This window comes from Melospiza melodia, chromosome 3 (assembly GCF_035770615.1).
Source record: "Melospiza melodia melodia isolate bMelMel2 chromosome 3, bMelMel2.pri, whole genome shotgun sequence".
Classification (NCBI taxonomy): Eukaryota; Metazoa; Chordata; class Aves; order Passeriformes; family Passerellidae; genus Melospiza; species Melospiza melodia.
In genome coordinates, this window is record NC_086196.1 from 42,411,537 (window position 1) to 42,427,638 (window position 16,102).

The 16,102-nt window shown below is 40.9% G+C and overlaps 1 protein-coding gene across 4 annotated transcripts in view; it reads left to right on the plus strand.

Annotated features, from left to right (window-relative positions):
- Positions 1 to 16,102, plus strand: part of UTRN (utrophin) — a 340,805-nt gene that overhangs the window by 41,329 nt on the left and 283,374 nt on the right. For all 4 annotated transcript variants that reach the window (XM_063151512.1, XM_063151511.1, XM_063151513.1 and 1 more), the window contains exon 2: positions 15,049 to 15,110. In XM_063151512.1, the coding sequence (XP_063007582.1) occupies positions 15,049 to 15,110 (62 nt within the window). The remainder of the gene's footprint in view (positions 1 to 15,048; positions 15,111 to 16,102) is intronic.

A 16,102-nucleotide genomic window follows, 5' to 3' on the forward strand; every position in this document is an offset into this window, starting at 1 on the left:
TTTCTGCTGTCCTGTGGTTTGGAGACTGACATGATCCAGATTAAGAACTTGTGTCATAGTTGATAAAATAAATTCAAACATGCATGTTTCATCCTTGGGCGCTATTAGGCTTTTCTAATTCTTCCTTTTCTCCCAAGAATGAGTATCCTCATATACTGTTTTCTTGCATGCCCTCTTCTAATATGCTAAAATTAGAGAACAAAAGGTAGAAATTCAAGTTTTTCTTGATGATTTCCATGGGTTTTTTTCTATAATGTTCATGTCTAAGAGGTGCGGTATTACAACTGAGCAGCTGGAGTTGTGTGTCATCTTCTAATGCTCGCTTACTGAGCCCAAATTTCATTCTGCTTTTGAGGGATTAGAAGGTTGGTAGTCAGTATTAATTGCTTTTCCTTTTTGCACCCATGTAAAGACTTGAGGAATAACAGTGAAGTGTTGTCACATGAATAGAAAGAGTGGAACAATGTGACAAGACTAAAGTTTCTGAGCTTTTATTTGCTCAGTTTTTAGCAAGTTGTTGTTAATAATATATACTTATCTCTGCAGGGCTGCAGACAAGTCTCTCCCTCATGTAGAAGGTTATAATTAAATGCACCAAAATTGAAATATGCATGAAAGGTTGCTAAGTCATCTCTTAATTATGCTAATTCTTTTGAGAGCAAAAATCTTCTTTTCCCCTAGCCTCTTTAGAAGTCCACTCTGACTCTTCCTTTGCACTTTTCCCCTTTCACTCAGTTTTCACTTGTCATTTATAAAATCTGAGCCTTCTGTTTCTGAATAAACTGAAGTCTGTAAATGGCATTTTGTGAAGCCAGTCATGCCAGTTCATGGTTGGACTGAAAAGATGCTGCAGGATAAAACATGTCTGTATTGCCTTTTAAGCACTCCCAGAGCTCTTAGCTGGACTTTGTAACTTTGAGGGGGATCACAGGCAGTATTTAGTGGAATCATTCTATGAAAAAAGGAAGACTGCATTTTCTGGCCACTTGAGTTACTCATCAATGTGAATTTTCATTTCTAAGCCTGTTGGACAGTGATGATGTCTCTTGTGCTGTTTGGGCAAGTAGCACGTAGGTAGGGGATTGACATTTAGCATGCATTTGGTCTGTACAGCTGCAGGAATTCTTTCCTTTCTCCTTTTGTGGTAGGCTTCATGAGCACTTGGCTTTTGTGAGGGATCATTCTTCTGCTTGTGTGTCAGTGGTGGACAGCCTGAAATATGAAATCTGTATTGCAGCTTGTTCCACGATCTTCAGGCAGCAGTGTGCATGAGTTCATACGCCCTTCTGTACATCCTTACTACTGTTTCCCACTTCCTGGCTTCTTTGCAGCTTAAAAAATTTTATTTCTTTTTTTGTGCTGCTGCTTTGCTATTGTTCTAGACAAGAAAATACTGTAAACTTAAGAGTTGCCTTAGTGTAGCAGTCCTGTGGAAAATTGGAAGTGGTAGTTGACCACTTAGAGATCTTCAGGTATGAAGGTCTAATCTGTATTAAGCGAATTAAGCTTCTTATGTCATTGTGTCAGGGATGAAAATGGTGTTTGGAGTGTTTCTTAAAAATAATAAGTGGTTTTGTGATTTAGTTTTTAGGACTCTTGTCCAAAGGAACAAACAACTGTAGAAAAATCTTGTAATAACTTTAGTATTAAAGTTATTTAAAAATCTTGTAATAACTTTAGTATTAAAGCTATTAAAGGTTTTCAACTGTATTTATATTACAGTGGTTTAAGATGGTATGTTAAAGTGGGGCAACTTAAAAGTTGTAGCAAATTTCATCAATCACATTACTTTTGGTTTTACCTTGTGTGATGCAGGTGAAACTGTGAGAAATACTGAAGTTATTTGCAATAGTTAGTAATGCAGAGTGTTGAAGGTAAACTTTTTTGCTTTTTAATTTGTAGAAATGAATTTTAAAAATTGAGTTAAAAATACTCTCTAGATGTGTTCCCCACTTTTTCCCCATATCAAGTTTATAGTAGACAAAGCTCAAGATTCAAAGGCAAGTCATATGACGACAGCAGCATCTTTAGGAGATGACCTTGTGATTTTGTTCTGTTTATTTGACCCTGTCCATACCACCTGTTCTTTCTGTGAAAGGTTGTGTTTTGGTTTCAGAAATAAGAATCTGTCTTTTATTACCTTCATTGAGGTGTTACATATCTGCATAACTTGAAGAGTGTGGAGTATATTGCTGAGGGTTTTTTTGACACTGAGCTTTACAGTTTGTGGTAAATTAAATGCATCATTTTATTGAGACTTTGAAATTCTTGTAAATGTGCATGGAGCCAATTTGTTGTAGTAGCTTTCTCACTCAGAACTGCAAGAAGTAGAAAACTGGCTTCTCTGAATCCCTTTGGGGAACTGCATGAGTTTTTCTTTTCTTTCATAGAGAGCTAGTCTCTTTGTATACTTCGAGGAATACATCTGTTCCTTACCCCATCTCTTTTTTCTCCCTTGTTTGACCCTTTACTCTGAGCAATAGCAAATTAATATAGACCCTTCACAAGTTGCTCAAATGTGTTGGAGCAGTTGGGCTTTGCTTCACCAGAGCTGTCTGGTACTTGGGAGTGTTTGCATGGGTAGGTCTGACAGGGCTAATGTGTGCCTGGCTCTTTGGAGAGCTGGGCATGTGCAGAGAAGGTGCTGAGGGGTAACTTCAGACTGGGATGTTGTACTGAACCCCAGTTTTAAGCACAGCTCTTGTTCTAGCTATGATTATAGCATGCATTTTGGGAGATTACTTGTTCAGTAAAAGTGTTTGTAGCTAGAAAAATTATTTGACACTACTTGAAAATAGCTGTTCTTCTGGGATGGGGTGAGGGTGTCAAAGCCTTAGAAGAATTTCCTCCTTGCCTTATGTGACCCAGCAATGGTGATCTTATCCTGGCTTTTTCTAGGATGTGGGTTAAGGACTGATCTTAATCTACTATGACACTGGAAAGTTATAAGTATTTTTATTGATTAAAAGTGTCCTGAGTTGTTTCAAGATAAACCGCTGAATTGAGGAAAAGATTATTTTGCATTGCATCAAATGCTTTTGTCTGCTGCAGAGGCTGTACTTGGTATTTTGGTTTGCTGTATAGCTTGCCTTTCCTGCTGGCAAAGAGTTGATCTCCCATGCAGTTGTCATCATTTCCTCATCATTGTATGTAAGGGTGTCCACAGATAGATACCGTGAGCTAATACTTCTTCCATAAGCACATCTTTAATGGTGAGTCCTCTAAAATACCTTGTTTTCACATTCTGGTTTGCAGTTCAGGGATCTCTTCAGCCATAAATTATGTCCCATCTTTTTGTGGACTCTTAATTCCGTAAGCTTGTCTTGCCTTTTTTAGCCAGTTTATACTAGTGCCCTCATTTTTCTTGTTTCACTGGTGGTTGTCATCATTTTGGTCCTCAGGCTAGCAACATTGAGGCTGCAAGCTCTGTCCTTGCTGACGCATAGACACCACCTGTCTGCTTCAGGACATTGACCTTTGGCAGAGGGCAAAAATAAATGAATCCTGAGCCTGCTTTTTGCCTGACTTTAGCACTGGGAAGGCATGCAAAAGAACCCTCTCTGAAAAAGCACCCAGGACAGGATTATACCTGTGAGTGTGGCTGATCTACTGGAATAGTTGCCAGAGGCAGCAGTACTAATATGACATGTAATTATCTGGTTTCATTAGGTGATTTTTTTTGTTGTTTAGACAGTTTCTACAAAGGTAAAGGTGATGTGTCAATTCCAAACTGTACACAAAACCACTTGAGAAGTTAGAGTGACAGAAATCGAACTCTACATTTGCACAGGCTCTACCACAGTTCTCTTCAAAGCTTGTCATTAAATAATAAAAGCATGGGGAATGGGATGTGCACATCTAATCCTTTGCCTAAACAAGGGGCAGCTGAAAGCCTATGGCTCAGGTTCTACCAACGGCTTGGTAGGATTTGAGCTTTGCTTGGTCTCCTTTTGACTGCTCTTGCTGTATTTTTATTGAATTGTACAACAGTTTGGGTTGGAAGGGGTCTTAAAGACCTTCTAGTTCCAAACTCCCTGTCGTGGGCAGGGACATCTTCCACTAGATGAGGTTTCTCAAAGACCCATCTAATCTGGCTTGGAGCATTTTCAGGGATGGGACATCCACAGCTGCTCTGGGCAACATGTTCCAGTGCCTCACCACCCTTATAGCAAAGAATTGCTTCCTTATATGCAATCTACATATATTCTTTCCCTTTCAAACATTTACTCCTTGCCCTATCAATGTACTTCCTGATAGTCTCCCTCCACATTTTTCTTGTAGCTCCCCTTTAAGTACTGGAAGGCTGCTCTTCTCCCACTGAACAGCCCTGGCACTCTCAGCCTGGCTTAATGGGAGAGATGTTCCAGCCCTCAGATCATCTTTGAGGCTTCCTCTGGATCTGCTCCAGCAGGTCCTTGTCCTCCCTGTGCTGGGGGCCCCAGAGCTGGAAGCAGTACTCCAGGTGGAGTCTTATGAGAGCAGACTATCTTCTCCAATTTTTCTCACACTATTGAGAGTGGTATATCCTTAAAGGTCTTTCTGTATTGCAGTTGGAAATACTCTGTGGGCTCACACTGGTCGTCAGTGCTTGCTGGATTGCATAAATACCTGGTTTAATGTGTTCCAGATATTTGTCCTGCAATTGCCAAGCAGAATTTATGTACTTTCAGAGCACTTAATCAGGAGGGGGTTAGCTTTGGGGACTAATTAATGACTAAGCCAGGGAAGGAAATGAGAGTTTAATTAGGATATAGGATTAGCTGTGCCTCAACTTACTGCTGTTCTGATCAAATGACAAAAGAAAATCTTATGTTTGCCAGAAGCCATAAGAAGGGACCATTTATATTACTTTACTCCAATTTCTCTTTTATTTTTTCTCCATTAAGATGTCTCACTAAAAACACCAAGTGGCTAAGACACCTTTATGACTCTTTCTTCTTACCTCTAGAGGAAGAACTGTAATTTTGTCATGAGCAAAATTCTCAAAGGTTTGCTTAGCATTTTGGTTCTGCACAAAGGTGTAAAACCTTCCCTAGTGGTGCAATATTCCTTGGCCAGCAAAGAAATGTAACTGGGAAAGGAAATAAATTATCTCAAGAACTGGACTTGCCCTTCACCTAATCTTCCTCACTAGGGCTGGATGGCACTATTAGGCATTTAGCATTCTTTGTGTTGGTCATGTGTAGCTAGAAGCAGGTGAACTCACGGTTGCCATTTCTGTAGTGAACTTTCTGGATTATTTTAGGGATAGAAATGAGAGTATTTGGTGTAGCTTGCACTAACAAATTTTTTGGATTTAAATTCTGTAGTTATCCTGTTTATTCTTTTTGCTTGCTTCTCCTTCATCTTTAGGGCACTACCACACTGTGACTTTTAGGGGCTTCCTTTAAATCTTCTGTTTCAGGTTTCATCTTGGTAATAACAAAGGTTAATAGGCTAAGGTAAATAATTTATAGGCATCAGTGAATGATCCTTGACAAAATAATGGAATAGCCAAAGAAGCTTGGCCTGTCTAGAAACAAAATAAACAATTTCTGTTTTTTTAAACTTCCTTTGTCTATTTGATTTCTGTGAAGACTGAGCTTAACTTGGTTGTCAAGATTGGTATTCAGCAGTTTCCCCCAGTTCTATCTTCCAACTGTTGCCTGCCCAGGAATTTGTAAGGGTAGCATCACTTGGTATGAGTCTTAGTTGTGAAGAATTGAAATGTGCTAGTCAATTGTTATAAGCTGGACAGAAGTGTGTAGAAGCTTTGTTATGTAGTTTAAATTATTTAGCTTTTTACTAAACCATATTGCTAAGTGCTATGCTCACGTGCCCTTTGTATGCTTCTAGGGATGGTGATTCCAGCACCTCCCTGGGCAGCATGTTCTAATGCTTGACCACCCTTCCAGTGAAGAAGTTTTTCCTAATGTCTAACCTAAACCTCCCCTGGTGCAACTGGAGGCCATTGCCTCTTGCCCTGTCACTTGTTACCTGGGAGAAGAGACTGAACCCTACCTGCCTACACCCTTCTTTCAGGCAGTAATACAGAGTGATAAATCTCCCCTGACCCTCCTTTTCTCCAGGCTAAACACCTCCAGCTCCCTCAGCTGCTCCTTAATAAGACTTGAGCTCTAAACACTTCACTGTTGCCATTCTCTGGACTCAGTCCTGTATCTCAATGTTCTTCTGGTAGTGTTGGGCCAAAAATTGGATACAGGATTTGAGGTGTGGTGTCATCAGTGCCAAGTACTGGGAGATGATCACTGCCCTGGACGTGCTGGCCACACTTTCTGACAGGCCAGGGTGCCATTACCTTCTTGGCTACCTGGGCATGCTGCTGGCAAGTTTGTGAAAAAGGAACTTGCTTCCTTTCTCTGTAATTCCTTTAGACATGAACCTGCTGCATGTACTTGGATGTGCTCTCATTTACCCAGTGCTGCTGATCCCACACCTGGAGTACTTGGTCCAGTTCTGGGCTCCCCAGGACAGGAGAGATGAGAATATACTGGAGTGAGGGCCACGATGATGATGATGAAGGGACTAGAGCATTTCTCCTGTGGGGAAAGACAGAAAAGGTTTCTATTCAGCCAGAAGAAAAGGATCAGAATCCAAGGGATGCTACTGAAATTTATAAATATCTGAAAGGATTGTGCAAAGAAGGTTGTTATGCTCCTCTGACTCCGTTGAAAGGACAAGAGGGAAGGGGTGCAAACTGAAACCCAGGAAACTCCATTTTTGTTGAAACCCTGTCTTGGGTTTTCAGAGAGGTTGCAAAGTCTCTGTCACTGCAGATGTTAAAAATCTGGCTGGACATGGCCTGGGGCAACCTGCTTTCACTGGGGAGTTGGATTAGACAAATGATCTCCAAAGACGCCTCCTGGCCTCTACCATACTGTACTTCCTACAAAAACACTTCACTCAAAATTTTACTAAGCTTTCCAGGAACAATGCAAAAAGCAGTGGGATTCATAGAGGTGAAAGCTTGCTTAATCCATGAGACATCCACATGAAATTGCCAGAAAACTTACATTGATATTACAGTGATTATAAGAAAATTGCCCTGGGTGTGTAAACTATACATGCTCATTGTTTTTGGTGTAGAAATCTTGTTCCAAGTGATAGTGTGTTAGGGCTTTGTAAGGATACCTTTTTTCTTAATTTCTGAGTTAATTATAATTGGAAAGTTTATTTTTTTATTGCCTTCCATAGATGAAATACAACTGCGAAAACAAGTGTTATTTTTTTTCCTCAGGACACATATGCTATTTCTTTGTCTTAAGGCTGGATTTCTAAATACTGTCAGAGGTTTGAAGCAGTCAAACTGAGAAACTTAACACCTTGCCCTTGCATAACTCAACTGCTCAAGGTGTTATGTTATGATTGTCTTCTACACTGGACTGAATGATCTAAACTCCGTGGGGTTATAAATTCCATTGATTTTTAAATAGCTGTAGTCTGCACACTGCTGTCATTGAAATGGGTCCTACATGGTTGGTATCCAGAGATGCTTGATTAATTTCCTTTCAGAAACATCTGAATAGCCCTTGTGTAAATTTGAAAATGTTAACAGGATACAATTTTTTTAAATCTGTTGGTTAAATTGATTTTCACAAGGAAAGTGGGATACTCTTATTAGACTTGTCTTCCTGTCTTTTTTTTCCCCCTGCGCAACTAGTTCAACTTGTTGTAACTAGTGGAAGTTTAATCCAGTTTAATCCAGCTAGAGGTTGTGTGGACATACCAGTCAAATATGCCAGTCAGCATGTGCATGTGAAGGACAACCTGGGGCATACCCCATGTATGGTATGTAGCTATGGTATGGCTACAGGTAGCTACCTGTAGCCTGTGCCTGTGTGCTGGGATGGGGTGGAAGATGTAGTGAGAGGCCAGAGAAGATGTGGGCAGCAGCTGGCACTAATGGGGCATCTACTGATATGTGAGAGGCCAAGCATTCTTAGTCTTCAGTTTAGGAAATTGGAGCATGTAGTTATATGTGGGAGCCAGGTATTACCATTTAAATCTCAGGAATTGGCTTCTGTTTGTGATTAGCTGTTGGCCTAGAGAGTTTTAGACAGAAATAATGATAGAATCTAGGAACTTTGGGTAAAAGGGAGGCAACTTGGAGGGGTGGATCAGGAAGGGCTTTACTATTTGGAGCAAAAAGACTGGGAGTGAGGAAAGTTTAGGATTGCAGCCTTTGGGTTGTTGGAAAAGAAAAATAGGAAAACTTCTGACTGAAAGAGTTGGGATAGAAGAGACACTGGAATACGAGTGGGCAGAAAAATTTAGTGTTGTGAATAACTTTTCAGGCTACTGTCTTTACCTGCCTGTGACAGAGAACAAAATAGCATTTTCTATTGTACTGTGAGCATTGTTTCCTGAAGATGTTCAAACAAGGTTGTTTGTGATGTCTGCCTGATTTGAAACTCTGCCATAACTAGAAGAGAGCTACTTGCATATATACAGTTTATGGCTTGGCTTCCTTCTCTGTCTGAGCAATCTTGTTTACTTGTGCCTGTGCAGGGTCTCTGACATCTGTTGTCTCTGCTTCCTTTCTGGTATGCAGAGGGGCTTTTTTGTGGGGATGGCTCTTCTGTTATGCAGAAGATTAAGCTGGTTGAGCACAGCGATCCCTCTGACCTTATATCCTGTGAATCACCTCCACAAGTGCAAGTGAGCCTAATAACAGTTCTAATTTGGGCAGAGAAAAAGGAGCAGATGGCTAACACCAACTTGTGGATTCCATTTTCTTTATAACCACTTAGAAATTTAAAGACCTAATCTGTGCTCAAAACAAAACCAGCTGTAGTAAATCCAGCTTGTGATTTTATTTGTATTCATAAATTTACCTTGTCCTTTTTTCTTTAAGTGCTTTCCTGTTTGTTGCTTAGAAACGTCTTCTTTGGCAGGAATTACCTGCCTTTCTTTTTTCTTTCCACGTGCTGGGCAGTTTGTGAAATATGTGCTCAAATGTATTTGTATTATATGTGAAAGCTTCACAGGGCTGTCTTGCAGTGGGAGCTGAAGCTGCTTGGTTTGACCTGCTGTTGGGGACCCATTGCAAGCTGTTGGAGTGACATGTGGGGTTTCTGGCTCTGGTGACCCTCTGGAGCAGCCTTGTGTGCTGCCTGCAGTTCCGGAGCAGCCTCTGGACACTGCTCACAGCCCTTGGGTTTGCACTGTCATCCCATGAAAGCAGCAGGGTCACTGGCTGAGCAGCGTGGGCTGTCAGGCTCCGTGCTGAGCATTATTTCTGTCTCCTGAGAGCTTGGTTATCTATACCTCCCTTTTAATCATCATTCCAATGTGCTGAGACCACAGCGTGGCGTGTTAGGTTGCTTTTGTTGGGAGGTATGGAAACAGCTATTTTAATGTTCCTTCAGCTGTGAGGATGCCTTTCTCTAGGTTATCAGTTGCTGGGGGATTTTTTGTTGTGAAGTAAACACAATTTAGCTTACAATTACAGTACACTTTGGTGAGGACCAGAGGGTGGTCCTCATTACTTGTCTATGGTGTCTTGTTTTTAGTGGTGTCTGCTGTTGGGAAACAGCAGGTAGTGAGAGGTACGTGACTTTTCTTTTTGCATAATTTTTTTTTAGGCTAATGCTTATATTCTATAGTTGTTACTTTCTTTTTTTTAAATGTTAGATAGACTATTAATATTACTCTAGTTTTGCCCAGCTGCTGAAGTTTGGAGAGAGAAGGAAAAGGAATGAAGGAAAGCTTTGTGCATACCACTGATTGCAGAAATTAAAATTGCAGCACAAAGGTGAAAGTTTACAAGCAAATTATGTGTTGCTGGAGCTATTTTTTTCTACCCTGGTGTTGCAAGAGAAGAGAGAATGTGCAGTACAATCTCAACTTTTGCTTTTCTTTCCTTTAAAAAAATGAAACATTTTACCTTCCCCCTTTCCCCCCAATCCTTAAAAAAGGCCCAACCCAAAACCTGCTGATAAAGATTATTCTGTGTTGATCACGTCAGGAGCCAGTACTCACAATAAGCTCAGGGGTTTATCTGTGAGCTTGGTGGTCACAAACTGGTGCTTCCTGGCTTTTTGCTTCTTGCTAACAGGGATAAAAACTGTGCTGGTTTCTGTGCTCAAATTTTACATGCTTATTTTGTGTCTTTTGCTATATTAATTAGTCTGAATTTGACAAAAAGATAGTTGTTTTCAAAAGGCTTTTTCTGTCCAGGAATACAAACCTTATCCCTCTTTTTGTTACTGTTGTCAGGGTTTCATAGGTGTGCAAGTCTTGGGAGTGGCGGTATCTACGATAGATACTCCCGATTGCCTAAAGGCTTAGGCAAAGGGATGTTTCTAACTTCCTTACATTCCAAGTGTCTTAATTGAAACCCACAGGCTAATTCCTTCTTTTATTTCTAAATTCCTTTGCTGGAAACCTAAATAACGAGGTGGTGAAGGCAAATTTAAGTCTTCAAATGTGAGATGACCCTTAGTAATGTGTGCCGGAGTGGTTGGGCAATTTCTGTACTTTATTTGCCAATCAAGTCTATGCTTCTCTGGGGCATTTTCATTTTAGTGCTGTTCTGCCAGCTGTTTTGGGTGTGATAACTTCTGTGTTTGAAAAGCTAAATAATGCAGTTCTGTCATGCAAGCATGTAATGTGTTTTGGAGAAATAAGAAAGCTCTTTCAGCATGAAACAGAGGTTGAGTAGAGGACAAACCACAATCCAGTGATGCTTTTGTTTTTACCTCTATTTTTAGATAATTTTTGCTTTCCTTTCTGCTCTCCAACATGATATTCACAGGGTAATAGATTGGAGTTGAGCTGTGTTTTCAAGGTGCCCCAAACAAAGTGAAAGCACAGTGTTGTGGGTGGAGGAGGCATGTGAGGCTACAGAAGCGGCTGCTGGGGGCGACTGAGTGCCAGGACACAGCCTGGGCATCTGATCTGAGTGCGCTCCAGTTGGGTGGACATATATCATCCTGTGTAACAGGAGCAGGCATCTGGGATAGGAAGCTTTTCTCTCTTTTGTCATCACAAGAGTTTAATTTTGTGTGTGTGTGTTTAGGTTTGTTTTTATTTCCTCTTAAAGGAACAAACTGTTCTGACATTGTCCATTACTAGTCCATTAAGTGGCTGGAGGGCAGGCAGAGAGAGGAAACAGTCAGTAGGTAATGAAGCAGAATTTGGCCCTGAGTCAGTCCTTGGCTTATATTGTCAGGCTGCAGCAGTGTGAAAGGAAACAAATGTTTTAGCAACTTGGTGAATTTGTTTCTTGCTGGGCTATAACTTGCTGACATTTTTAATGTCTTGTGTGAGAAGTTGACTGGCTGGATTACTGTGTGCTTTGCTGAATGGTGATATTGTTTTTTTACTGAATGTGGCTAATTTGTTATCCAAATCATAATGTCAGCCTCCCAGGGGTAGCCTTACAAATTTGTAGGAATCTATAGAAAATTACTTTGAAGGATAAAATAACTTGTCAATGTTGCTATCCAAGCACCAGCATTTCAATTTCTTTCTTTTTTTTTTTTCAGGAGTTTATAGGAAAAAGCTTGACAAAACTGTAGCTGTAACAGCCACTTCCAAAGATCCTAGTTACAGAGGCTTTTATAAAGCAAGCATAAGCGTAGAGTCTGACTGGCAAAGGTTGTCTGTGGATTTTATAACTGACCAGGATGTTTTAGGAAGATGGGATTTGTGGGGGTTCTTATTCCTTGCTTAAGAAATAGAAAGGAATAAGGATGCACTGCTCCTTAGGGGATACTAGGGGTACATGCATTCATATTCTTTCATTCACCAAATCTTTTATCAAGACTAAGTAGTTCATAATTATCAAAGATGTGGGTTTTTGTTGTCATCTTATTGCAAAGCTCCCATACCTTCTTGGTGATTTCTCTTGGACATCTCCTCACAGCACTGACGACTCCTTTTTCACAGTACAGCCAACAAACTCCAACTCTCTCCTCACCCAGCTAACCCACTCTTTTGTAGCACACATCTCCTTATTGGACACAGCTGTGGCCTGTTAAGGGCAGGCCTGTTCCTAATCTTTGGTGATTAGTACAGCTGCAACTCCTCAGGGGTGAGACTACCTTCTGCACTATCTTTATTTTCTTACATTCTGTCCTCCCGCAAGTTTTGGTGGATGTTTTTCCTTCCCCTTCCTAGAAAACCCTCTTTTTTGAAAAGGGGGAAAAGGGGCTGGATTTTTAGTAAGTGCCATGTGTGCTGCTACAGCACACCTAGCAGGGGCACTGCCGCAGCCTGGACTGTGGTGGTGGGGAGCGGCTGTAGGAGCAAGGCTGCTGAGGTAGTCCTGGCAGGCTGGAGCTAGGGAATGCTGAGCAGAGCTGTCACCTCCTGCCATGTGTGTGCTTGGGAAGGGGCTGAACCCTCTCAGAGTGGGGTTTGTAGAGCTCCTACTGCACAGGATTTATAAATGCAGGACCCTTTTCAAAACTGTTGCTCTCCTTTAACACAGTCATACAACTGTTTTTGGCCTCTCTGTTCTTTGTCTTTATCATGCTAAGGGGCAATACTGTTAAAACAATGTGATACCTTGAACTGTGCTGTTACTCTTCATTCTCACAGATGCTTAAGGAAGGAAAAAGGCAGATGGAGCCTTGGGAAACCATCATGGTACATAGGGGTGTAATTGGGGCTGTTGGCACAAAAGGGGCAGACTGGTTAATGAATGATATTTACAAAGAAAATATGTTTAAATCTCACTATGTTCAATACAAACAGTATTTGCAGTTAAAGCTAATGGAAAACATTGCTCCAACAATGGCAGTTGGACCAATCTAGTCCATTCCTGTGTCTTAAAAGGAAAAAAAGAAAACAGACTTGTAGGGGAAAAAAGGATTAAATATATTATTTTTTAAATTTTTTTTTGAGTTTCATCTTGTCTGCCAGGCTCCTGTGAGATGGATACTTAGGATCTAGCAGGAAGTTACTTGGTTCTGTCTTTGATGGTAAGGAGCTGTATGCCACTTAGGGGAAAAGACAGGGTTAACAAAGTGTCTTAGGTAATTATACTCCCCTGAAACAACACCTTGAGTTTCAACATTCTGAGCATGGTGTGCTATAGCTATCTTGAAGCTTGCTCAGAAAAATCTTTTAAGTTATTGTGCTGTCTTTGATGTTTGGTTGAGCTGGAGGTGTGAATCAAGAGTAGGGTCTGTTGGGTCAGCTTTAGCTGCCAAAGAGGAGAGGCATGGAAGGGTGAAACAGTGGCTCCTGGCTGATATGCACCTTTGTGTCCTAAGCAGGTTTTTCAGCTGTAGCGTAAAAGAAGCCCAGAACTAAGGTTTTAATTTAGATGGATATGAACAGGTTCATACAGTTTAAGTTTTTCAACTGTCATGACACTTCATTTCTTATGGATGTGACTTCTTGTATTTGGACTGAGCTGTAGCCACTATTCTTTACTGTTAGGTAAAAAACACCTGGTTTTTGGTTTCTTTCTGTGTGTAACAGCTCTTTGGCTGGATATCTTAGATGTGAATACATGGATAGTGTCAGCTTCTGTGTTAGGCCAGAAATTAGAAATGTTGAGGTTATCTATATAAATCTTCTGGTTGTATTCTGTCGTTTTTAAATTTATTTTTTTAATATCTGGATTTTATAGATGAAATTGTACAACAGTCTCAATTGCTGCTGCGAGTATATGATCTTGTAAGTGGTACTTTTTAATCATAATCTAATATTGCTTCAGACTGCATAAATTTTCATGATTACGTGAAGCAGAAAATTTGAGTTGCAATCAGGCTTTTTCTATGGCTTCATTCCAAGTGCAGGGACAGTTAGTCTGAACACCATCATGGTTTGCTGCTTTGTGGAATGGATTCTGGAAAAATTGATGCCAGCTGCCACCAAGAGGTTCTGCAAGAGAACGTTCCAGGCAGCAGTGTGTTGTGATTGCCTGAAGGGTATCTCAAGGTTGGTCTGCCAAGAAGCTGGTGGAGTCTTGAAAGGCTCTTGGAGACTCCTGATCCAGGCTGCAGCTGTCCAACAGTTTTCCTGGTGTAAGGCACTGACTGCCCTGGCTGTGGTTTGTGCAGGGCTTTGGAGGTTGAAGCCTTTGACAAGCTGCATGTGTGTATTTTCTTGTCTGTGGCAAGCAGACCTGTAAATCCATACTGGGTGAACCTCCCTAGCCTAGTCTGGTTGTCAGCAGTTATTTCACTGTCATTTAAGTACAGGTGATGAAGCTCAGGCTCACCTTTAGCAGTGCTCAGTGCAATTTACCCAAGATGTGTCCTGTGATACAGGCAGGAGTGTCTGTCCTGTGCTGTAAGTGACTCACCCTGGTTTAGTGGGATGGGCTCTGTAAAATTGCAGGTGACTCCTAAATGGCTTCCTTAGGCATCCTGGGAAGCTGCCTTCTCTCTGCCCAGCTGGAGGCCACTGCTCCTCCCTCTGCTCTGACCTACAGGCACTTGCCTGCCCTTCTTCCTTTTCCTGCTGGCTCCTTATGGCTGTCTCTCAGACCCCTGGGTGGTGGTACTTTGGTGTCACACCAGCAGGGCATTTGAAGGGAAGGGCTGCTGAGCCCTTCCCACAGCTCAGCTGAGCTTGTCTGTGACTGATCACTAACACACTTCTGAACCCAGGTGCAAAAGTAGGCTGAGGGTGGGTAAGGCTGCCAGTGCTTCAAGGGTTGTCCCAGCAGCTTTGCTACCACAGAGGCTATTATCTGCATCAGAAGCTTGAGTAAGGCCCTCAGCACCTTTTGGAGTAATGCATTCAGGCAAAAAGGTGTTGACAAAGTCTGTTAATTAAAAGCCCATGGTTTCGTAGGTTGTTTTTCACCAGATGGGAGGCTTGTGAATTCTATGCATCAGGAACCCGCTTGGGAGGTGCTGTGAGGCTGATTCTAATGCAAAGGAGCTGCTGTGGTTACTAGCAAAGGCAAAGCATTTGTGTGCTCTGCAAGTACTCAAGTGTTGTGGATGTTGTTCAGCTTTATTGACAGATAAGGCAAAAAGTTCTCCCACGTCTCAGGACAGTGTTTAATGTGACCTGTATTGAACAATCTAGGATTAAGAAGAATGCAACTTCACTCATTGTTTTCTTATTCTCTTTCTCCAGATGAACACAATGATGTACAGAAAAAGACCTTTACAAAATGGATAAATGCTCGCTTTTCCAAGGTAATGTTGGTTTGGATGTACTACTTAATTTTGTTTGGTTCACTGTTTAGAATAATTTTGGTTAAATGTACATTGCTTTTACTCTTGTTGAATACTCCTAGTAAAATGTCAGTGTGTAGTGAAAGCAGATAAAACAGTGTAGTGTTTGTTCCCTCCATTTCCTCCTGCACATCAGTATCAAATGTTTATTGGATTCTATATTTTAAGAAAAAATGGAAGATTCTATTTGTTAATATATCAAATAGTTATTTGCATGAGCATGTCTGTTTGGTTTTGTTTAGTTTTGATTTAGTTTATGTGCAATTTTCAGAGTGCATTGCAGCAGATTTTTGAACCTTCATCACTGTGTTGACTCCGTTGCTGAGTCAGCGTTACTCACTCTGCAAACCTCTAGTTGAAGCCACCTGGTGTTGCTACTTGAGCCTTGACTGAAATTTTATATAATTACTTGCTCATTTTGAATTTTCCTCAGCTCTCATGCTGTACAGTTCTCATTTTAATTCTCTTTACTGACTGGAAACTTATTGAGGATTTTTCATGGTTTGGGATGATAAAGGAAGTGATGTTTGCTTTGGAATGCTATTTAAAGCCTGCTTTTTACACTGTTCTGCTGATAGGGAAAAATGACACTTTGCCCAGGAATATAAGTGTCTGTGGAAAGTTTTCCTGCTTCATAGTTTGAATGTGTGAAAGAACCTGGAATATTATCAGGGAAAACTCATGTTTTTTTCTGCCTAGCGTGGTGCTGCAAATGGGGCAACTACTCTTTTGCAGGCTCTTATTGAAAAGTGGCATGTGTGTGAAATCCTGAAAGCAGATATAAATATTACGGAAGGAGGTGTGTGTTTTGGTGGTGTTTGTTTTGTTTGTTTTTTTTTTTTTTTTTTTTTTTTTAAATCTGCAACAGTGCTTTAGTAATGAGTGACTGCTTCTGGAGTGCTGCCCTTCTGAAGTTCTTGATCAGTAATGTAAGGAATTTTTACCTTCCTTTC